This window comes from Planococcus citri, chromosome 2 (assembly GCF_950023065.1).
Source record: "Planococcus citri chromosome 2, ihPlaCitr1.1, whole genome shotgun sequence".
NCBI lineage: Eukaryota > Metazoa > Arthropoda > Insecta > Hemiptera > Pseudococcidae > Planococcus > Planococcus citri.
Genome location: NC_088678.1, coordinates 67,426,156 through 67,450,686, shown reverse-complemented (window position 1 = coordinate 67,450,686; position 24,531 = coordinate 67,426,156). Strand labels below are relative to the sequence as shown.

At 33.4% G+C, this 24,531-nt stretch overlaps 5 protein-coding genes across 5 annotated transcripts; all 5 read left to right on the top strand.

Annotated features, from left to right (window-relative positions):
• The first annotated feature begins 1,945 nt into the window (after window positions 1-1,945).
• On the top strand, window positions 1,946-4,433 carry LOC135837314 (uncharacterized). The gene is made up of 5 exons (XM_065352540.1): window positions 1,946-2,131; window positions 2,231-2,520; window positions 2,701-2,898; window positions 2,980-3,568; window positions 3,721-4,433. Exons 1-5 carry the CDS (start codon window positions 2,056-2,058, stop codon window positions 3,834-3,836), a joined length of 1,269 nt encoding a protein of 422 aa, XP_065208612.1. The 5' UTR covers window positions 1,946-2,055; the 3' UTR covers window positions 3,837-4,433.
• Window positions 4,434-6,804: 2,371 nt separating this feature from the next.
• Window positions 6,805-9,640, top strand: LOC135837313 (uncharacterized). Its single transcript, XM_065352539.1, has 4 exons — window positions 6,805-6,959; window positions 7,053-7,336; window positions 7,456-8,239; window positions 9,493-9,640. Exons 1-4 carry the CDS (start codon window positions 6,905-6,907, stop codon window positions 9,621-9,623), a joined length of 1,254 nt encoding a protein of 417 aa, XP_065208611.1. The 5' UTR covers window positions 6,805-6,904; the 3' UTR covers window positions 9,624-9,640.
• Window positions 9,641-11,398: 1,758 nt separating this feature from the next.
• Window positions 11,399-13,407, top strand: LOC135837312 (uncharacterized). Its single transcript, XM_065352536.1, has 4 exons — window positions 11,399-11,554; window positions 11,682-11,968; window positions 12,068-12,857; window positions 13,013-13,407. The coding sequence occupies exons 1-4, from the start codon at window positions 11,494-11,496 to the stop codon at window positions 13,141-13,143; spliced, it is 1,269 nt and encodes a 422-aa protein (XP_065208608.1). The 5' UTR covers window positions 11,399-11,493; the 3' UTR covers window positions 13,144-13,407.
• Window positions 13,408-15,812: 2,405 nt separating this feature from the next.
• Window positions 15,813-18,002, top strand: LOC135837311 (uncharacterized). Its single transcript, XM_065352535.1, has 4 exons — window positions 15,813-15,964; window positions 16,129-16,409; window positions 16,503-17,289; window positions 17,586-18,002. Exons 1-4 carry the CDS (start codon window positions 15,910-15,912, stop codon window positions 17,714-17,716), a joined length of 1,254 nt encoding a protein of 417 aa, XP_065208607.1. The 5' UTR covers window positions 15,813-15,909; the 3' UTR covers window positions 17,717-18,002.
• A 2,228-nt stretch (window positions 18,003-20,230) lies between these two features.
• LOC135837310 (uncharacterized) lies at window positions 20,231-23,432 on the top strand. Its single transcript, XM_065352534.1, has 4 exons — window positions 20,231-20,461; window positions 20,641-20,942; window positions 21,043-21,841; window positions 22,864-23,432. Exons 1-4 carry the CDS (start codon window positions 20,407-20,409, stop codon window positions 23,004-23,006), a joined length of 1,299 nt encoding a protein of 432 aa, XP_065208606.1. The 5' UTR covers window positions 20,231-20,406; the 3' UTR covers window positions 23,007-23,432.
• The last annotated feature ends 1,099 nt before the right edge of the window (window positions 23,433-24,531 follow it).

Here is a 24,531-nt window from a genome sequence, read left to right as displayed (position 1 = left end):
GGCAAAAAAAGAAAAAAAGCAAGGCTTTTGGCCAATCTTTGGAAAAAGGAGACTTTTTGAAAATAAAAAAAGAGAACTTTTTTCAGCAATATTCAACTAAAAAGAAAGAATTTTGGTGAATTTTCGGTAAAAAGTAGAACATGTGCAACTTTAGCAAAAGGAAGGGCTTACTTACATTTCCTGCAAAAAATGAAGCTTTTGAAAAATTTCTGAAAAAATGTGAACCTTTTTGGAATTTTTGGGAAAAAGTGAAATTTTTTAGCAACTTTGTTAACAAGCTAGAATTTTTGCAATTTTTGGAAAAAAGCAAGATTTTGACAATATTACCAAAAAAATAAGGATTTTTTGGAAATTGTTTACAACAAACTGATACTTTTTGGAATTTTTGGTCAAAAAAAACTTGACTTGATTTTTTGAAAAAAGTATATATTTTTGCTAAAAAGCGAAAATTTTGGGCATTTTTTAGTAATTAGTATCGTAAGTAAAACTTTGACAATTCCAGCAAAAAAATGAGCTTTTGGAGATTTTTCTCAAAAGAGCAAATCTTTTGAAAAATGTTTCGAAAAAAGCGAAACTTTCTAGAATTTTTGAAACAAAGCGACATTTTTGAGTGATTTTGCAAAACAGCTTAAACTTAAGCCAATTTTTGGCAAAAAGCAAGATTCGACGATTTTACCAAAAAGCGAGACTCTTTAGCAACGTCATAACGAGTCAAAAAAAAGTGGTAAGTATGTTTTCGCAATTTTATGAGAAATTTTAGAAAAAATTTTCGGATTTTACTGCAAAAAAAACGGCATTTTTTGTCATATTTTGCTAAAAAAAAAGCAAAAAATTTATAATTCTTGAAAAAGCGAGAATTCTAGCCATTTTTTTGCCAAAAAACAAAGCTGTGACAATTCATGCAAAAAGGAGGACTTTTTGGGGAATATTGTCAAAAAACTCATATATTTTTATGTATTCACTTTTGTTGCAATTTTTTGTCGAAAAATCGACACTGAAATATTTTTGAAGAAAAGTGCAACCATCTGGAAATTTTTCGCTCAAGAAAATTAACAGTTTTTAGCCATTTTACTGAAATAAAGCAAAAATTAAGTGAAAATTTTTGATAATTTTAGCAAAAAAAAGCTGACTTTTTGGGAATTATTTGCAAAAAAATTCTTTTTGACAATTTTTAGCAAAAAACAAGATTTTTGGGTTGAAAATTGAAAAAATTCTTTAAAAAAGTGAAACCATTTTGGAACTTGCATTTTTTTTGAGAAAATTAAAATTTTTGACAGTTTTATGCAAAAAGTAAGACTGGCCATTTCAACAAAAAGGAGGACTTTTTAAAAATTATTGACAAAAAAATGATATTTTTTTAAATTTTCTGCTAAAAAGCGAAAATATACGTCAAAAACCAAAGATTTTTACAATCACAGCAAAAAACAGGAATTTCCAAAAATTTTTGCAAAAAAATATTTTTTTATAATTTTTGTTGATAGGTACCTATATTTATAGGTATGCTTAGGTTAAAAAATAAAAAAAGGAGTTTTCGAGCAATTCTCCCAAAAAATATTAACCTCCCAAATTAATTTATGGCGTCTAATTTTGGACTAATCTAAAGCTTCCAGCAAAAGCCAACCATTCTCTAGAAATTTCAAATTATTTCAAAAGATGTCTTTTGAAAGGTTAAAGAATTGCAATCTCATATATTTATTCATCTCAGAGGAATACTTGATTGAGCTTTAAGGAAGAGGAGAAATTAAACATTGAATAAGGTACCTAATTAGACGTTGTTTGAATCACTAGCATCAAATCATTTAACAAGAAAGAGATAGTATTCTATGAAAAAATTAATTCGTTATTTTAAATGAGAGCTGATTTTTTGAAATGAAAAGCAAGATAGCCATGCTTTAGTAGGTAATGTAGATAAAATTCAAAATATCTAACATACTCTCACTACGATCGAATGCCTTCTCGATAACTTGAACTTCGAATACGTAGAGCATATCACTTGAATTAGAAGGCAAACAAATTCAGTAGCTTTGGAATAGTGATTCAAATCTAAGTCATTTTATGAAAAGCTTCACATCCAAAATGTATTTTTGCAACACAATAAGAATCATAGTTTTCATTTTGTTTCAACTGAAAGGTAATGAAGGTCCACTACAGTCGACAATACACGTTATATTTCATCACTAATTCCTCCACCAACTCTAATTAATATTCAATCCTCTTCAACTAATTTCAGGTATTTTTTCAAAGCAGGAATTATGTTTAGAAAACGATATTACAAAACATATAGATAAATGGGTCACAAGTATATTCTCAATAGACAGCGAAAACGCGATCAAATTAATTTCCGCGATGAAAGACTACAAGCCTAAAGAATTCGAAACTGATATCGAGAACAACGTAAACCATTTCCATGATAAATTCTTCTTCCAGAACGTTAGTTTCCAACTTGAAGAGGAATCCGAATACGACTCAGATGGACCAGAATCGCCACAAATTCACAGGAAATTTCCTGAAAATGAAATGGTAGGAATATGAAACTTTTCTCATTGGATCTGATCAGCCCTAGACAGATCAGATCAATTTGACCAGATCAGATCTGAGTCAAATCAGATCAGATCAGATCCAATCATTTTCTGCTAGGTATACTTATGTATTTTACCACCTCATCCTAATCCTTAACATTTCTAACATTCCATCACACAGAGCATATTCCTCCAAGACCTCTTGGTCAGAATATGGGGAACCATTGGCACAGTAAAAAACGAGGCATTTACCGATTTCAACACAACCCTCTATCTCGAAAACTACACATTCACAGCTGTTGCATCACGAATGAATGACAAGTTGGTAGTATACAACACCACATTTGGTGGATACTGCCACGAGCTAATGGACGACGAGGTGAGCCCTATACACACTCAAGACACTCATTTAAAAATTCAATTTTGAAAACCATAAAAATAAAACCGGCTCAATTTTCAGGACGTATATTGGACCAATCAAAACCTAACAGACGAGGATAAAGAACAGCTAGCACGAGAACTGAAACCACTTTTGCCAGAGATGTTAAGCGAAAACATGAAAAATAATCCGGAAGTTGCCTTTCATCTCGACGACATTTTCGACACGTACGAAAAACCGAGAAAAAAAATAATCTCCGAGCATCCGAATTTCTTAACCAATCCTCAGCAATATTACTACCTCATACCGAAAATCCCATTTTATTGTTTCGTTCTGAGACGCGTCGTTATCCACGGGCTATCGAATTTCGAATCGTTTAAAAATCACGAAGATTATACGATTTTCACGCACACTTTACTCGTGAGAAATGTTCAAGGAAGGATGACTTTGTACTACAGGACCAAAGAAGAAACTCCTTTAGAGTTGAGTTTTCATATAGACTGCTTGTTTGTATCGAAAACAGATGATATCGAGTGTGCTCACGCTCAAGCGAAATATTACTCGATTACTCGGACAAAGACAAACGTCACGTTGAGTGCTCGTCAGTCGGAAGTGATTATGAATGGATTGGAATCTGCAATAGCTTCTTCGTTATTACCAACGATGGAAGGTAGGTTGATACAATTAGATGAATCCTACTTCAAAGTTCAATTCATTTGATGAGGGTGAAAGCTTGGCTCTTTTTTAGTGTATTTTTTGCTTTTGAGTTTTTTGATTTTGAAATCATTTAGATATGACTCGATTGTAATTTTTTTCTTCTAGTTGGAAAGATTTGTGATCTGGAAACGCCACTGGATAAAATTAAGATTTCAAACGGCTCCGACTGGAAAACAATAAAGCAATCGTACAAAGGATGGATCCCATTTAATGATGATTAAGTCATTGAAAAAATGGCCTTCGGTGTTCCCAGAATTATCATGAAGAAATTAATTGTCTAATTATCCTACCCAATAATACGTATTTCCTGAAAACTTAAAACATGCTGAAAATGTTCTTCATAAAATCGAATCATTATCACAACAAAATAAAAAGCCCAAGAATTGCAAAAATAATTGAGGAGGTGGATAGCAGAACGCAATAACTCCAAAATTACGAAAATTGAGTTAGATATCTATCCTTATGTAAAATTCAACGGGGAATCCATTTCCGGTGTCAGATTTTGTCCATCAGTTGAATATCATAGCGCAATCGAGGAAAACAAGTCTGATTTTAGAGCTAAATGCATTAAAAAATGAGATTTTGTTTGCAAAACGCAATAACTCCACTACTTTTTATACATTTCAGTTGCGCAGATGTGGTAACACTGTTTTTTTTCATCGGGTAGATACTGAAACTCATTGGGTAGGAGTTACTAAAAAAAATTGTGCTTTCGTTCCCACTCTCTGAATGCTATATCACAGACAGGAATTGTTTGGACGCAATAACTTATTTTTCTTATCCTCTCTGTGCTTACCCAGGTGACCAAAATTTTGAAATTGAGTGGAAATTTTATTTATGGCACCCTCCCCTTTCATTTGACACCAATTTTGGAACTCGACCCCCCCACCCTTCCCCTCCTGACCATTTTTCCTAATTTCCCCAAAAAAAAAAAAAAAATGGAGTTATTGCGTTCTGCTATCCACCTCCTCAATTGTTGAAACTTCTTCAGAACAGTTTTAAAAATACTGCAAATCACCAAAATAAATAAACAAAGTTTAGTAAATTTAACTAAAAATGTATGAAAATCGATTAAAAAATTATTAAAATGATGTAAACAAGGATGAGATTTTAGTCAAATTTGATCTTTTTCATACTCCCAAAATGAAATTTTATATCGCGTCAATGCCGTCAATGTCATCAAATCTACCCATTGATTATATGGTTGCGTCACTACCACACGAAATAATGAATTCAAGCCAAGCGATGCTGAACGTGTTAAAAAGTTATTGAAAGGTATTTCTCGAGGAAGTTATTGAAAGGTATTTCTCGAGGTGATCGTAAACCATCTGAGTATTTTAGAGAAATGAAATCATTAGCTAAAGATAAAGTAACTGATGATGTTCTTCAAGAAATGTTTCTAGATCAATTACCGAAATCAGCAGCTAATATTTTGGCAGTTTTGTCAGCAACTTCTTTAATTGAATTGGCTAAAGCAGCGGATAAATTATGCGAACTAGTAAATGGAAATGAGACTGCTGCAGTGTCTTTGAGTAATAATTCTGCTTCTGCACCTGATTTCGCCAATGTGATGGGTAAAGTTGTTGAAGCTTTGGATTGTATGTGGCGATGATAAGAATTGGATATAATTGGCCGCGCAAAAGCGCTAAAATATAAAATATAGTTGGCCGCGGGTCGCTCGTCATTTGATATTGGTTCTGACAATTATGGCAAACAATTTCAGAAAAGCAGGAGGAAAATTTGCAATTTCATTTCAGATGAATTGTGCTCTTTTTTATAACTTTAGCAACCAACTGTTAAATTTGCAAAAAAAAATTGAATTTAAAAATTGGGTTTCTAAAATAGTGAAAAAGACGCACAATTTATTTAAAATCGCGAATTTTCTCATAATTTTTTCACATTTTGCTTTTCTTTTAAATGCTAAATACAATTTATGACCTCATGTTTTTGATTCAATTCCTTCCACATTGCCCCAATCACCTTTATTCGGTTCAAGATCTAAAGATATTGGCCAATTTTCAGGTGCAAAAAGTGGATTTTTCAATTCTTGGGGCATTTTCAAAAATTAAAATTTCAACAAATTGAGCAAAAAATATGAAATTTGAAATGTAGGTACCCCATTTATCATCTCTAATATCTACTAATTTGGAAACGTATTTAAACTATTTTGAGCAGTTCTCGAGCCTTCAGTAGATTTTTAAAAGTTGAAAATGGAAATCTCAAATTTATTTTATACCCTCAGCATGCTGAGTCAGTTGGAAATGGCTTCAATTCGTTCTGTAGGGCTCTAGTTTGAAAATTTATAATTCAAGACGTATGGAACAGAAAAAATTGAATAATGACGTCAATTTTTAAAAAATTTTCTTGCTTTCTGAAGAAATTTCTATTTTATTTTCGTGCTTTTGTGCCTTTTTTGTACCTGTAGACACTTTGAAATTATTAAAAATGCAGAAAAGCATTAAAATTTCAGAAAATTATCCAAAAGTGATGATAATGTAGTAAAATTAATTTTGAATGCACGAAAAAGTGTAAAAAAAAAGTTGAAATGACGAAATACTCAAGAAAGCATTGAAATAATTAATTAAAATACCAAAAAAATGAATGAAATTTTCCAAAAATACAATTAAAAATGTCGAGGATGCGATATGCTTTTCAAATGATGTAAAAGCACTTAGAAAATCATTAAAATCTTGGAAAATTACCAAAAAATAACGAAAATTTAGTAAAGTTTGATAAAAATGCATGAAAAAGTAGTAATAAAAACGTCTTAAAATGATACATAATAAACTGAACAAAGCATTACATATATTAAAATCACTGCACTGACTTCTTCAGCCCCAAAAATCGAAAACGTGCACAATTATCCAACTTCACAGAATAATAATTATGACTTCACATGGCCTTTTTGAGTCAATTAAATATCTCCGAAGTACAAAAAAATAAGGGCCTGGGGAGCATTTTTTATTGAAGAAAAATAACGAGAGGAGAAAACATTTTCATAATAACGATTTCAAATTTTATGGCTGCTTATCGATTTGAAATCTATACCTATCAGGTGGGTTCTCTTGGCCCTTGGGATGGAAGACAGCTATGTATCTCCAAGTACTGCTTCATCAACACTGAGAATGACCAAATGAAATTTCTCATCAACACGAATCAAAATATTAATCTCTAAGATTACCATTAAGAATTTTGATAACTTAATGACGAAAGTATTAAGCTTGTTTTTGGTTTGGTACCTTACTAACCTAACCTTTATGACTGTGCTGCACGTTAAATATTATCCAAAATGCATTTTTACAGCACAATGAGTATTTTATTTATCATCCTATTCCAAATGAAAGGTAATTACAACCGAATGTTTTGTTTAATACAATTTTGAGTCATTCGTAACCCCTCAATAATGCGAATTCAATTTTATTCGCCCAATTCTATAGGCATTTATTCGACGCAAGAGGTTTGTTCGGAAAACGACATCACAATACATTTAAACGAGTGGGTTTCTGCCATATTTACAAAAGGCCACAAAAGAGGAACCAAAATAATCTACGCGATATACGACTGTAGACTGAAACAATTCGAATACAATATCAGTAATCAAGAAACCGACTTGAATAAAAAAATATTCTTCCAAGAGATTACTTTTGGAGCAAATCCACTCATCGAATATACCAACAAGAAAGCTCAACAAATTCACTGGAAATTTGCTGAAAATAAAATCGTAAGAACCTAATTCACTTAAGTATAAAAATATGTACAGGTAGTTGTAGATCACTATAAAAGCATAGTTATAGTGTTCTAAACTCAAATTAATTTAATTTCTATCGATTCGTCAAACAGATCGTATCTTTCGAAGAACTCTACTTCCGAGTCGAAATTCGTGCAAGAAGCAGAGCAGAAAACGGCGATAAATTTGAAGACGTTGCTACATACCCTAAGTTCAAAAATTTCACACTAACTGTTGTGAAATCACACACAAAAGAAGATCAAATCACGTACGATTTCACCCACAGTGGCATCGACGATTGGGAAGACACCTTCTGGCACACCGTAGGAAATCTTACTCTAGAAGAAAAAGACCAAATAAACCGATTAATAAAACCAACATTACCGACGATTTTACGAGAAAATTTGAATACCAATACAAAATTAATTTACGAACTCGACGATCTTTTCCAATCGTACGACAATCCCAGAAAAAAATTAAGTTCAACACATACGGATTTTTCGAACAATCCGCAAAAGTATTACTACCTTATAGCTGAAATCCCTTTTTTCAATTTCGTTCTGAAACATGTCGTTATTTATGGGCTATGGAATTTTGAATCGTATAAAGTCCACGCGACCCATGGAATTTTCACACACACAATGCTCGTGAGAAATATTGAAGGAACGATGACTTTGGATTACGGATCTGAAAAGGAACCTCCTCTAGAATTGAATTTCCATATAAATTGCTTCATATTATCCAAACAAGATGACACTGAGTGTGTTTATGGTCAGGCAAAATATTACACCGTTACTCGAACAAGAACAAACGTCTTGTTGAGTAGTCTTCAGTCAGAGGTGGTTATCAATCAACTGGAATCGGCCCTCGCTTCTGCATTATTATCATCGAAAAAAGGTACGTTGACATCATCATGGTTTCAAAAAAAAAGAATAAAATAGAAGGCATTTGACTTTCAATTCCAACATTTTGTTCAAGTAACTTCGTAGTTTCGTATTGGGGCAGATCGTGGAAAAAAAAATGTTAAAAAATTGTTGACCAAATCAAGGGGACACCTTCATTGTGAATTGAAAGTCACTCAAAAAAAATGTCAACTTCGAAAATGCTCCTGAATGGCAGATATGGGTGTTCAAAAAAGAAGAATTTTCGAAAAAATCGTGTTTTTTCGTCCTAGTCCTTACATAATCTGTTTTGAATAAAAGTGATTCAGATCGAAAAGACAACAGTTGAAATTCTGCGTTGACCTGGGCCAGTGCCCTCAAAATCTAAAACCATGCTTTCAACGTTCTACTGCTGAGTGATTGAGAATTTTCAAATCGTTTATTTTGGGGTATTCGTGTTTTGAAAATTTTTTATTCTGAAATATTTCGGATTTATTAAGGCAAAACTTCGAAAGATATCTTTTGTGGGATTTCGGAAATATTTATGCTAATTTTTGCCCATTGATGCCAGTTTCGAAAACCCGAAAAAATGTGCCAGGTTTTTGGCTAATAATCTAAGTTTTTTGAAATTGGCAATAATGAACAAAAAATGATACCTCTTCGTTCCAAAATAATTCTCTACTTTCAGAAATAATATCTTTCCAAGTTTCGACATAATTAATGCAAAATATTATAGAGGAAAAAAATTTCAAAACACAAATTTACTCAAAAATGAATAATTTTAAAATTTATTTCAACCGTTCAGCAGAACCCTAAAAGTAGACTTGGATTTTAATGACAATGACCTAAATCGACGCAGAATCTCAAATACCCTCTTTTTAAAATAGGTTCAGTAGAAAACCACGATTTTTTTCAAAAATTCCTCTTCTGTGAAGACCCAAGTCCCTCCAAGGGCATCTCCGAGGCCAAAAAATTTTTCTGGATGACTTTCAACTCAAAATGAAGGTCTGCACCGAATTTGGTCAAAATCCTCCTGCATTTTTCTGTCACGATCTACCCCATTTCGCATACTTATCTGATGTCTGTATTCTTTCAAAAAAATTATGTTCCTCTTGTATACGCTCATAAAAATTCAAAACTTCTATTGAGAGGTTCGGGCTCTAATTTTAGCCTATTTAGGCCTCTGCTCAATTTTTTATGAACCTTTTAAAAATAATAAGATTTCCAAATTCCTCATAAATAACATTTTGTTGTTGTTTTTTTTTTCAGTTGGAAAAATCTGTGATGTAGAAATGCCACTGGAAAAACTGAAAATCTCAAATACTTCAGATTGGAAATCGATAAAAGAATTTTACAACGGATGGATCCCATTTAATGACGACGAAGTCATCAAAAAATAAATAAATTTCTATTTAAAAAAACGCGTATTTCCTGAAAATCTAGATACCTAATATACTTACGTTAGACGAAGATATGCCTCGTCATTATGACGGATCTCGAAAAAAAAATGTACTCGTAGAGTCCAACCAAAGTCAACCGAGACCTTCATTTTTAGTTGAAAGTCGCCCTGGAAAAATTTTAGCCCCGAAGGAGTTTCAAGAAGAGAGACATGGGTCCTTAAAGAGCAGGAATTTTCGATGAAGTCTTGGTTTTTTCGCTCTAGCTCCTACCCAACCTGTTTTGGGGAAAATTGCCTAAGTTCTAAGAGATGATATTTGTGATTTTTCGTCGACTTAGGTCATTTCTATTAAAATACAAGACCACTTTTAGGATTTTAATGATAGGTTGAGAACTTGAAATTTGCTTATGTATTTTCGTGTAGGTAAACTCATGTTTTGAACATTTTTTCCCCTCGAATATTTCGCATTAATTGAGCCAGAACATCGAAAAATATTGTTTTTGAAACTGAAAAAATATTTTGGAACGCAGTGATCCCAATTTTTAGTCAGTATTGCCAATTTCCAAAAACCAAAAAAAATTTAGCAAGTTTTTGGGTATTTTCTCGATTTTTCGAAATTTTTAAAAATGACGAAGAAATTGGCACTACTGCGTTGCAAAATATTTCCTCGGTTTCAGAAACGATGTCGTTCCATTTTTTTGGCTCAATTAATGTAAAATATTTGAGCGAAACATTTTTTTCAAAACACGAATTTACCCAAAAATAAACGATTTGGAAATGTTTAACCACTCTCAGTGATCCAGGATTATGATGGAAATGGCCTCGATCGATGCACAATATCAATTAAATTCTAACTTTTGGAAGATGGTCACTTTTCCATAACAGGTTGGGTAATTTTTTTCAAGAATGATGTACGTAAATTATTAAATAAGGTAAAATTCTCACAATTACCGCCCGAATCCGAAAAAATTGATTAAATATGTAAGTATAGGTAAAGCAAATATTGCTGCTACAAAAATCATGCAAAATTGCTACCAATTTTTAAAAAAATAAAAAAAGTTACGAGGTACTGTAAAATTTTTAACACTATCTATATAAAAAAAATATTTAATATGAAGTTCAAGGCATCAAGAAGGGCAACCAGTTTGTCAGAAAAAGAGAGGAGGGGAAGCCAAATTTTTTCAATGGTCATGTGCTAGGAATTTTGTACCCTTATTTTGAAAGAACTTGAAAAATACTAGTCATCCTATTTCCTTTCCACCAACAAAATTAAGGTTCATCATAAGCATACTCTAACCCCGTCCTCATTCCAATATGGGCTGGCAAAAGTTCGTGGATTAATTTTAGAATTTTATGGCCATAAGCCAAGAATAGGTACCTAATACGCAGTATAAAAATTCAATTGAGCATTTCAATCATATCTGGAGTAACACTATCTCGAGGTGAACTCGAAAATGTCCCTCTTTGAGGACCCATATCTTTCGTCCTGAAATAAAAAACTTTCAGCGTGACTTTCAATTTTTAACTCAAAGTAAACTTCTAGCTGTAATGAATTCAGTCAATTTTTTTCTCAAGGATGGCATTATTTTAAGGCTGGGAGTGGGGGGGGGTTCATTAGGTATACCTTAACTTGTATCTGTTAATTTGAAATGAGGTTTGTTCTCTTGAGACGGAAGACAGCTGCTCCAATGCATTGCTTCATCTAAAAGCTAATAAAATTTCTCCTCAACACGATTCAACATTAATCTTCAAGATTGCTATTAAGTAGATAAACATTTTGATAACTATTTATGAAATGCAGGTATGTTTGAGTTCATTTTTGGTTTAGTAAATTCATACAAAATGATAAAAGTTCTACAAACTTAATCATCATGCAAAATGTATTTTTACACATAACCAAAGTTTTATTTTTTATTCTACTCCAACTGAAAGGTAATTGCAACAGAGCGTTTTGGTATCCGATGCAGAAAAAATTGTAGATATTTTTTCTTGTAGTAGATATTTATTTCAAGTCATTCGAGAAACACTTTACGCTACGAATTCTTCCATAAAATTGCAGGTATTTATTCAACGCAAGAAGTTCATTTAGAAAACGATATCACAACACATTTGAACGAGTGGGTTTCCAAGATATTCGCAATAGGTGGCCAAAATGGAATCGAAATAATCTCCAAAATATACGAACACGAATTAAATGAATTTCAATGCTGCAACATCAGCAACCAAGAAGCTGATATCAATACAAAACGCATCTTCCAAAACATTGTTTTTTACGCACCCAAAGGCCACGAATATGACGGGAAGAAAGCCCAACGCATCAACTGGACATTTTCTGAAAATAAAATCGTAAGTAATTCATAAAACTACAGCAATTGGTGCATGAATATGAAAGCATGGTTTTTAATCTCAACTTCATTTTTCATTTCTCACGACTAAATCAAACAGAGCCTATTCTTCGAAGGACTCAACCTCCATACCAAGATGCTGATACGAAGTGGTTCAGGCAACGTCGAGAAATCTTTGAATGTTTCTGTATTCGCTGCTTTTAAAAATTTCACATTAACTGCTGTGAAATCATATACAAAAGATAATGATTCGAACATCACCTACGACATCAATTGTACAAAGGTCGACTACTGGGGCAAAAATTTCTGGTATTTGGGTGGAAATTCAACCGCTGAGGGTGAAAAACAGCTAGATCTAGAAATAAAACCAATACTACCGATTATTTTACAAGAAAGTCTAAAATACAATCAAAAATTTACTCAGAAACTCGACGATGTTTTCCAAGTACACGAGAAGCCAAGACGAGAAATAATTTCAGCCCAGCCGGATTTCTTAAACAATTCGCAAAAGTATTACTACCTCGTACCTGAAATTCCTTTTTTCTGCTTCGTTCTAAAACGTATCGTTATCCATGGTTTATGGAATTTTGAATCGTATAAAGTTCACGGGATATCTGGAATTTTCACACATACTTTGGTAGTGAGAAATATTCGAGGAAGTATGACGTTGGATTACAGATCTGAAAAGGAACCCGACTTAGAATTGAATTTCCAAATGAATTGCTTCGTCGTGTCAAAAAAAGATGACACAGGTTGCGTTTATGGTCGTGCAAAATATTACACCATTACTCGAACAAACACAAACGTTCCGTTGGACAGTGTTCAGTCAGAAGTGGTTATGAATGAACTGGAATCAGCTGTTGCTTCTGCATTATTATCATCTAAAAGAGGTATGTTGTTATTACCATGATAGAGGGTTTATTCCAAAAATAAAATCAGAAAGGATACTTGGCATTGCATTTGAACATTTCATCCAAATTCTACCAGGTTTTTTTATGCCACTTCAAAAAATCTTTCATGATTTTTCTTGTTTGTTTTTTTCTAGTTGGAAAAACCTTCGATGTAGAAATGCCGCTGGAAAAAATTGAAATCTCAAACTCTTCAGATTGGAAAACAATAAAAGAATCTTATAAAGGATGGATCCCATTTAATGACGACGAGATAATCAAAAAATAACAATTGATGTAAAAAAAAAAAAAAAAAAAAAAAACGTATTTTCTGAAAATCCAGAATGATGTGAACGAAGATTATGCCTGATAAAACCAGATCGTCATGACGATGAAAACATTTGGAAAATGTGTTTCTACAGAACTTATTCATAATTTTGAAAAAACAACTGTCTGAATCCAGAAAAAATGATCGAGCGAATATTGCAATCAAAACCATAATTATAAAAATTGATCAAATTGAAGAAAAAAATAAAGTTTCAACACATTCTTACACTTTAAATAAATTTTTAATCAAAATGTTTCAGATCTTACAATACCTCCAAGGTGCCTGGAAGACATTTTGTGAAATTCTGACAGTATTTATTAAAGGGCTTTAAAATGTTAAAAAATCAACCTAAAATTAGTTAATATGGCATCGCATGTTTCAAGCAGAGATCCCAGTCTGTCAGAGAAAGAGGATAGAAGAGGGTTACATTTTTTAAAACTTTTTAAAATAAGATTGCTACTTTCCAGCCATCCTTATCCTTTACTCCCTTTAATACACATGGTTTCTCTGATGAACTTCGAACTTCCGAATTTTATCGCTGTGTCGAAAATCGTTTCATTTTAAGAGTGGTTTTGATTGATTGAATCAACCACATTTTGTCGCATTTAGGGTTAGAGGTGGAGATTCATTTGCGTCGAATATTTTGAAAATTAGAATGTTCACTATTTTTGGACATTTTGGCATTTGTAGGTACCTAATTCTTCCGACCCAAAACCGCAAACCTACATTACGAATTTTCAAATTGGGAAACTATACAATAGATTGAGGTGATCTGATCTCAAAAAAAAAAAAAAAAAACGAGGGAAGATTTTGATCAAATTTAAGGAAAGTCATTCTGAAAAAAATTTAGCTCCGGAGGGGCCCCTGGTGGAATGAATATGGGCTGTCAAAAAAACCTAACGTGTTTTGGGAAAGAAATTGTCCAGTTCTAAAGATAGAATTTGAAATTCTGCGTCGACCATAGGCCATTGTCAACCAAATCCCAAGACCACTGTTTCATGTTTCCCTTTCAAAGGTACTTCTGTAGCTGAAACATTTTTCTGAGTACTTACTAATCTGGTCATAAAATTCTTCAATTGATGGAATATTCTAAATTTTGCTTCACAAAATCTCCTCTTTACAGATGGGTCACCAAGAAGACAAAGATACTTCTTGATATTCGCCTCCAACCAATTTTCCAATTTTACGATAAAAACCTCTCGTTTTGTAGCCTATTGACAGAGTTTAACCCATAAATTTTATTGGAGGCATGAAATTCAAGAAAAAATTGACACCAACTGTACATACTGCATTGCATAGTGCATACCTTTTGGAACTCAACTGCATATTTTTCCGAAGAAAATTTTTTAAAAAAAATTCCACCTCTACGAGGACCAATATTTTTTCAACTGCAGTACCTCTGAAGCTGAAATTTTTTGAGTGGCTTTCAACTTGAAAATGAAAAAAATTTGATAATTTAGGTATGACAGATACTTTTGGAGGAACCCTGTTTTGAATTTTTTTTCCTGAAATATTTCACATTATTCAAGCCAAAAGATAGAAATATACCGTTTTTGAAACTGAGGAAATAGTTTCCAACGCTTTGCATGGCACCAATTTCTTAGTTATTATTGCCAACTTCAAACAACCAAAAAAATTTAGCAAATGTTCGCTATTTTGAACAATATTGTGTCACAAAATCTCCCCTCCAGCTGGGTCACCAAAAAGAAAGCCATTTCCTGATATTCACCTCAAACGAATATCCGAACTTCAGGGTCAAAATTTCCCCATTTAAAAGCCAACTGACCCAGTTCAGAGATCGATGGTAAAAAATTCAAAAAAAAAATGATTTTTTTTAAATTTCAGGATCAAAATCTTCCATCTTAAAGACACCAAGCAGTGAGCACCATGAGAGGGGCGGGAATCTCAAGTACATTACGATGGCTTGGTATAAAAACCTCGTAAGTCCAGATTTTTTCGATAATGCTTTTTTTGTGGTTTCTTTAGTAATCGTAAGTCTAAAACGCATCCTAGCGCTCTAATCGGCGAAAATCCAACATTAAAAAACACGTAAGTCCGACTTACGAGGTAAGTACATGAATTTCATCAATTGTAAATTTGAAAACCTCGTAAGTCCTTGTTAAAAACCACGTAAGTCGTACGTAAGTATGATGAAAATCTCGTATGTCGTCTCTAGAAACCTCGTATGTCCTTCCAAAGCGCTTTAATCAACTAATTTTATTTTACCAACCTGTAAAATATCATCAGGCCATACCATTAAGACCTCTAAAACATAATAATGCAATCTAAAACTGCAAATAACAAAATATGAATGTTTTAAACGTTTTTTTGTTCTCCTGAAAAATGTAGGATTTTGGACTAACGTGGTATTTATACCAAGCCATCGAATTTATAGTTGGTGTCTTTTCTTTATATAGTGGTCACGGTCACACAAATAAAAAAGTAGAGAAAATATTACAAAGGGGGAGGGGATCATAGGACTATTTGTTAATCTGAAAAGAAGTGGATTTCCTGAAGATGGCACAGATAGCTGCTCCTATTGCTTCATCAATAAGTAAGATTAATAAATAATGAAAATCCGGATCAATTCTTATCAAAATCAATCACCAGCATAACGATAAAGTATCTCGATAACATCGAGACGAGTGTATTTATGTACTTGGTTGGGTACCCAGTTGATGGTTTGGTAATCATATCAAATAATTCTGCGGAGAAACTTCATTCAAAATGTGTTCATACGGTACAATGAAGATTTTATTTTTTATATTGCTCCAACTGACAGGTAAATATGTAATTAGATTCGTTAGTCTGATGTAGAAAAAATTGCAGATATTTTTTGGGGGTTCGGACCAACATGGTCTATTAGCAAATTTTACAGAGTAGACATTCATTTTACATCATTTTAAATAATGTAACTGCTACTTCATCGGTGCAAATTCCTCACAGGTGTTTATTCAACTCATAAAGTTAGTTTGGAAAACGACATCACGAGTCATATAGATAACTGGGTGACCAGTATATTTACGTTTGGTGGCAAAAATGGAGCCGAAGCAGTCTCCAAAATATATGGCAGTGAATTGAATGAATTTGAATACAATATTGGCAACCAAGAAAACAACTCGCACGCAAAATATATCTTCCAAAACATTCGTTTTCGCGCACCTTACGGTACTGAAGGTGCAGTGGTAGTACAACAAATCAACTGGAAATTATCTGAAAGTAAAATCGTAAGTGGTTAACTTATAAAATAGTTTTAGCATATCTACATAGGTAATTCTAATTTCAACTTCCAATTCATTTCATCACAATTTATCAAACAGAGCACATTCTTTGACCAACTTCGATTTCTTATTGACGTGGAAGTAAAGACCGGTATAGGCAACTACGAAAAAAAAATTTCTATGTACGCAAGGTTTAAAAACCTCACATTGACTGCTTTGGGATCGTACACAAAAGATGACTATTTGAAAATCACGCACGATTTTACCTGCAATGCCGTCGAATATTGGACCGAAAGTGACTATCTTCAAGGAAATCTAACCTATGAGGATAAAAAACAGATACATCGAGAAATAAAACCAATATTGCCTACCATTTTACGAAAAAGTCTAAATACCAGTCAAAAATCCATTCAGAAAATCGACGACCTTTTCCAAGAGTATGAGAAACCGAGACAAGAAATAATTTCAGTACATCCGGATTTCATGAGCAATCCGCTCAAGTATTACTACCTCATACCGAAGATTCCTTTTTTCTGTTTTATTTTAAAACGTATCGTTATCCATGGCTTGTCGAATTTTGAATCGTATCAAGCTCAAACGAGTTTTAGACTTTTTACACACACTTTACTCATAAGAAATATTCAAGGAAGTATGACTTTGGATTACCGATCTGAGAAAGAAAAATCTTTAAAATTGAATTTCCAAATCGATTGCTTTATCTTATCGAAAAAGGACGGAAGCGATTGCATTTATGCTCAAGCGAAATATTACACCATCACTCGAAGAAAAACAAACACCACGTTAAGCGGTCGCCAGTCAGGAGTGATTATAAATCGACTAGAATCAGTGTTGGCTTCAAGATTATTAGGTCTACCATCAAAGAAAAGTAAGTTGACATCAGATTGTAAGTAGTTACGTTAAAAAAATCAACCTTTATGTACTTTTGATAATTGAGCAAAACCATTTTTGTTTGTTTATCGTGTGTGCCCTCTCAAAAATTCTGCTTAGAGGTCTGTTGGGTGGTCCCTGATCATGCCAGCCCACCCTTGCTCCATTCTTATACAAACAATTTTTTTTCAACTTGATTGTTGGTCCGCAAGGAACAAACGATAAATAATTTTTTTTCATTCTTTTAATCCCCCATAAATTATTAACAATTCCATTTGCCTTTTTTTTTTCTAGTTGAACAAATCTGTGACGTAGAAATGCCGGTGGAAAAAATTGAAATTTCAAACTGTTCGGATTGGAAAACAATAAAAGAATCGTATAAAGAATGGATCCCATTTAATGACGACAAAGAAATCAAAAAATGACAATTCGAGCAAAAAAATACTCATTTTCGGAAAATCTAGTAGGAGATTTTAAGGAAATCGCAAACGAAGATGCGCCTCAAGTCATAATGGCAATCATAATATTTGAATGAAGTATTCCCAAACAACTCCAAAATGTGGTATACTACATACAACGATGAACAATTACTAGAAATCTCTCAAAGTCCTTGAAACTGCATCAATCAAGCAACCATGTCTTCAATTAAATCTATATTTTGTGAATAATATGTATTTTATATCCAATCAGTAAATTCATAACTTGGCTCTATTTCGTTCTAAAATATTTCCCCAATTTTACAAAAGATACCTGCCTTTCAATGTTTTGGCTACAGCCTAATGAGAAATAGTTGAGATTTTGTACGAATTTACTCACTACAGGTGATTTGAAAATTTCCAAACACTCAGTAGAACCTAAAATATGGTCTTAAATTTTGACAGGATCTGCAATACCAACGTTACAATTTTTACTCAATTTTAGAAGTTGTATCGCTATTCGTCGTCGTCATCATCATCATCATCATCATCAGCATCATTGAACTTTGACCTGGTGAGCTGTTCAGCCCATGTAGGAAACTGTAGAAGAGTGTTGCTCGCCGATGTGTTATCAAGTTTTTTCTTTGGTCTTCCTTTGCTCCTCCTGCCAGTTGGAGCGTATTCTTTGACTTTTTAAGGGAACCGTTGGCCAGGCATTTTATCAACATGTCTTCGCCATTTCTTTCTGTAATCTTTCACCCGTCCAATGATTGGCTCTACTCCTTGCTCCTTCAGGATGTCTTCATTTCTTTTCCTACCATGTCTCGTATATCCGGCCATGGCTCGCATGAACCTTATTTCCTCTGCGGTTACTCTGCTTTTTATATCCTTTCTCATCGTCCATGTTTCGCTTCTATACAGCAGCATGGGTCCTGCCAGCGTATTGTAGATTCTTATTTGAGTTTTGGCTCTTAACTTTTCTTGGAGGAATGGCTCGGTTTATCACCCCACTTACTCACAGGAATTTGTTGATCTTGAGTTGTGCGTCAACCTCTCCTTCATAAGATAGCTCCCACCCGAGATATTTAAAGCTTCTGACTCGTTTCACTCCATCACTTTTGGTTTATGACGATGAGGTTCTCATTCCTTATTGATCAGCTACTTTCTGAAGGTTGTGCATCGCTCTATGCAAGTCATCTTCATTGTCAACAAAGACCACCTGATCATTAGCAAATAGCAGGGTATTTACATGGGTGTCATTGATGTCTAGCCCTTTTGGTTTGGATTTCAGCTATTCTTTAATCATGTCGTTGAAGTAGATATTGAACAGGCTACACGACATTGCGCATCCCTGTCTTACTCCTCTTCCTATCTTCTTTGCTTCTACCAAATCTGATTGCTGATAACACGCCTCAATTTAAATTGACAAAAATGATACTAGAAAATTTGCGGCAAAATATTATATCAAATGGAAACTATCGCCAGAATACGCTTCTTGGCAAGGAGGTTTTTATGATAGACTAATTTCTCAAGTTGAATCGTGTCTTGGAAAAACTATTTTTCAACGTAAATTATCGTTAAACCAATGAAGAATGAATAATGTTATATGAAACTGAGTCAATTTTAAACGCTCTTCCAATTGTTTACTTAGGTAAGTTATGTCATAGAAAGTGATCAAGAAGTTTTGTCAGCAAATGACTTGTTAAATTTAAAATTTAATTATACTCCCCCACCCCCAATTTAAATAATTGTAAAAATGTTACTCAAGCAAAATTGGTTGATTTATGGAAAAAATGTGTGATTCTAGAAGAATTCTGGAACCGATGGAAATGTCAATAGGTAGGTGCTTAACGTGAAAAAAAAAACGGCGAAAAAAAGAAAAAAACGCGGTCAATACAAAAAGTTGGGAACATCGTTCTTGTGGAAAGTGAAAAGTATACTCTGAAAGGATCCAGAAAAATTGGGAAAATCATCGATGTCTTTAAAAGTGGAGATGATCTTGTAAGATCAGCAAATGTTGAATTTGAAAATGATGTTAAAGTCGTCAGACCAATCAATAAATTATAAGTATCTGATAGAAGTGAATTAAATTGTCAAAATCTTTAAATTTCATTATTTTTTATTTATTCAATAATTATTATTTCAAAATTTTTTTTTCTTCTCCAGCAAACGTCGCAAAAGTCGTGAAACATCGCAAATAATTGGCCTTTTGGCAATATTTGTTTTTGCTTTGTAAGTTATGATTGTGTGTAAATAAAAACTTCTTCAGTTCTCGATAAAACTCAAAAACTAACGTTTCAATTTTAACAACTAAAACTCGTAATTATTATTAGGGAGGGAGGGAGGGGGGGTTAATAATGGGTGTTCCTAAAGTAGGTAGTCACATGAAAAAAAAACACAGCAGAGAAAATGTTATGAAAGGAGAGGGGATCATTAAATTATTAGTTAATCTGAAGAAAAGATGAGTGGTTTTTTAATAGGATGGAACAGATAGATACTCCTATTGCTTCATCAATAAATAAGATTAATAATATTAATGAAAATTCGGATCAATGCAAATAAAACCATCTCCAACATTACAACAGAGCTTCTTAGCAATAATTTCAGGACGAGTGCAATTTATTTATATGGTTGGGTACCTAGTTCATGGGTTGGTAATCAACTCATATGAAATAATTCTGTGAAAAAATTCATCCGAAATGTGTTCATGCAGCACAATGAAGATAATATTTTTTATACTGCTCCAATTGACAGGTAAGTATGTGATTAGATTAATTATAACAGAATAGGTACTTCGTTAGTCTGATGTAGAAAAAATTGCAGATATTTTTTCGGGGGTTCGGACCAACTGGTTCATTGGTGACATTTTTTATTCAACATATTTGTAGTTTTAAATATGCACCAGTTACTTCATCGGTGCAAATTCCTCGCAGGTATTTACGAGTATTCAACCCAGGAAATCAGTTTGGAAAATGACATCACGAAACATATAGACAAGTGGGTGACCACCATATTTAATACAAGCATAATTAGTGAAGAAAATGCAGTTAAAACGATTTCCGAAATACACAAAACTGAATTGAACGAATTGAAATACAATAACATCAGCAACCAAGGACACAATTTGCACCCAAAATGCATCTTCCAAAATGTTGTTTATTACGATTACGATTCTTCTCTGGATTGGTGTTATGGAATACAAATCGAATGGAAATCTTATGAAAGTAAAATTATAGTAAGTGGGAATTTATGAAATATGTACATAGTTGTTTGCATGCGAATGCGAAGCTTAGGTATGTAATTCTAATAATATCAACTCACCATTCACCAAACAGAGGGCATTCTTCGATTTCCTCCACTTTGACATGGACGCGCTGGTAAAGACTGGTGAGGGCAACTACAAAGAATCTTCACAAGTTCCTATAGAAGTAACGTTCCGTAATGTCACATCAACTGCTTCGAGATTGTACACAAGAGATAATGGTTTGAAAATCACCTACTCGTACGATTTTACCCATAGTTCCGTCGACTATCGCACTAAGTCAGCGGAAGATAAAAAACAGCTAGATCGAGTAATCTTACCAATTTTACCAACCATTTTACGAGACCAGCATGTAAGTACCAATCAAAAAACCATTCGGGAACTCGAAGACGTCTTCCAAGAGTATGAGAAGCCGAGCCTAGAAATGATTTCAACGCGGCCGGATTTCTTAAGCAACCCACAAAAATATTACTACCTCATACCGAGAACACCCATTTTCTGTTTCATTCTAAAACGTATCGTTATCCATGGGATATCGAATTTTGAATCGTATAAAACTCACTGCGAGCTTTACATTCATACATATCGGGATGAAATTTTCACACACACTTTACTCATAAGAAATCTTCAAGGAAGTATGACTTTGGATTACCAATCTGAGAAAGAAAAGGCTTTAAAATTGAATTTCCAAGTAGATTGCTTCAACTTGACGAAAAAGGATGATACATATTGCGTTCACGGCCACGCAAAAGATTACACAATTACTCGAGCAAACACAAACGTCTCGTTGAGTAGCCTTCAGTCAGAGGTGATTATGAATCGACTGGAATCAGCACTTGCTTCTGCATTATCGGGACTACCATCAATGAAAAGTAAGTTGACATCATCATCATCATAAAAATTACAAATAATGTCCCAAAAATTAAACCAAGATACTTCGACATTCATGATATCTAACGGAATTTTTGTTGAAAAAATCACTTGGGTCATTCCATGCCAAATTGGCGGATTTTTGCACGAGGCTCTTCTATTTTTTTCAAAATCAGATCATGTTTAGAGGTCATCAAACGATGACGAATGACGCGAACCGTACATTTTTTCGATTTTTTTTTTTTGGCGGAGCTGTGGAAATTCAAAGTTTTTTAAAATGGCCGAAAATGGAAAATTTCAGTTGCAAATTGCTCCGGGTATACATCGTATAGAATTTTGATTATTTTTTTCGAATTGTAGTACTTTGAGAGCGTAATCGACGAATGATTAAAGAGCTTCCCGAATGATGTCAAAATCAATGTTGCTTTTTTCAAAAATCTAAAAACATCGATTTAAAAAACTTATAATGTAAATACATAAAGAAGATGTCCAAGAGTAAAAAATTATGAAAAGATTCTCAGATTTAGTCCTTTTAATGTAGAATAACATATCAAAAAATTGGACTGGCATTTTTTTTTTATTGTAGAGGGGGAAAAAGTTACAAGTTTGGTACTTATTGCACAAATACCATCAGAAACTTGAAAAAATATTTTACCAATGTGTAGACAAACAAAAAAATTTTCCTGCCCCACAATTTATCAATGAATTGACGAGAAATACCATTTTACGTGCTATAATAATTATAAAGGGTGAAACATTAAGGTGGTCCTTAGACACACGCCAAAAAAATTTGCAATTTCTTCTGCTCCCAACGCTCCAAGATATGACCTCTGGAGAAAAAAATAATGAATATAAGTAAATAGAAATTTTTCAACAGCAAACTTTCTCTTATGTTATCAACTTGGTTTGAAGAGTTTTATTGATAGGACACTAATTTGTCCAGCCCGTCCTATGCTCATTTCATTGTTTACATACCCTACTTATAATCCTTTTTAGAAGTTGAACAACTTGTCTTTTTTTTCAGTTGGACAAATCTGTGACGTAGAAATACCGATAGAAAAAATTGAAACTTCAAACTGTTCGGATTGGGAAACAATGAAAGAATCTTATAAAGAATGGATCCCATTCAATGACGACGAAGTAATCAAAAGACAACAATTTGAGTAAAAAAATACTAATTTTAGGAAAATCTATGTAGGAGGATATTTATGCAAACGAAGATGTGCCTCATAAAATCAAGTCATCATAAATAGTAGGTACTTAATCAAAATACTTTTTTTGATGAAGAACTTCCAAAGAACTCCGAAATGTGGCTGGTATAGGACAATTTCTACAAAACTCTCTAAGTCCGCCAAACTACGTCAATCAAGGAATCATGGCTTCGATTTAATCTATGTTTGTGGATAATACCTACCTATTTTATATCCAATCATTAAATGCATAACACAGCTGTGAATTTCATGCTCTTATTTTGAACGAACTTTTAAAATATATGTTAAGCCTCTTCTACGAATCCTAGCTTCGTAAACATCTGATAAAATTTTCAAAATGATATTGTCAGCATCTCTTATCACTTAATATCTCACTTTCTAATACACTAGATTCTTATAATCGATCAACTTTGACATTTCAAATTTTATCACTCATCTGTAGAAAATTGTTCCATTTCCAGGATTGTTTCTGATTAAAATACTGAATCCATAATTTCTATCGCATTTACAAGGTATCAGTATCTCGAAGCGAACGGGAGGGGAATGCTGGGAGTAAGAGTGTGCGTTCATTGTCTTGAAAATTTTGAAAATTTGCATTTTAGTCTATTTTGGATACTTCGGCTGTTGGAGAATGGAGCTGTACCTACTCAAGGGTGGATGGTGGGAAAAAATGCCGGAGATTTCGTGAAAAAATTCAGCAAAGACCACCATTTTGAGTTAAAAGTCGCCAGAAAAAAATAGCTTCAACGGTGTCACTGGAAGGGACATATTTGTTCCTCAGAGACGAGGCACTTTTAAAAAATATGGCCCACTTCCAAAAGGTAGAATTTGAGATTCTGCTTCGACCTAGTCCATTGCTTTCAAAATTCAAGACCATTCATAAGGGCTCAACTAAACGGTTGAAAATTTGCAAATCGTCTAATTTTGGAAAAACAGTGTTTTGATTTTTTTTTCAGAAATTTGTTCATATTAATTAAGCCAAAACATAGAAATAGGTATATCGTTTCTGAAACAGAGGAAATAACGAAAAAATGTAACAAGTGTTTGCCATTCTGAACAGTTTTGTGTCACAAAATCTTGTCTGCAGACGGGTCACCAAAAAGAAAAGCCATTTCCTGATATTCTTCTCAAACAAATTTCTCGATTTCAGGATCAAAATTTCCTCATTTAAAAGCCGACTGGTCCAGTTCAGAAATCGAAGGAAGGTAAAAAATTCAAGAAAAATTCATTTTCCAATTTCAGGATCAAAATCTCCCATTTTAAAGCCACCAACTGTGCGTAAGCAGTGTAGCACCACGAGGCAGGCGAGAATTAGTGGCCACGTTCACACGAAGAAAAACAACAGATAATCATTATGAAGAGAAGAGGGGATCATTAGACTATTTGTTAATCTGAAAAAAAAATGAATTTCCTGAGGATGGCACAGATAACTGCTCCTATTGCTTCATCAATAAGTAAGATTAATGAGTAATGAAAATCCA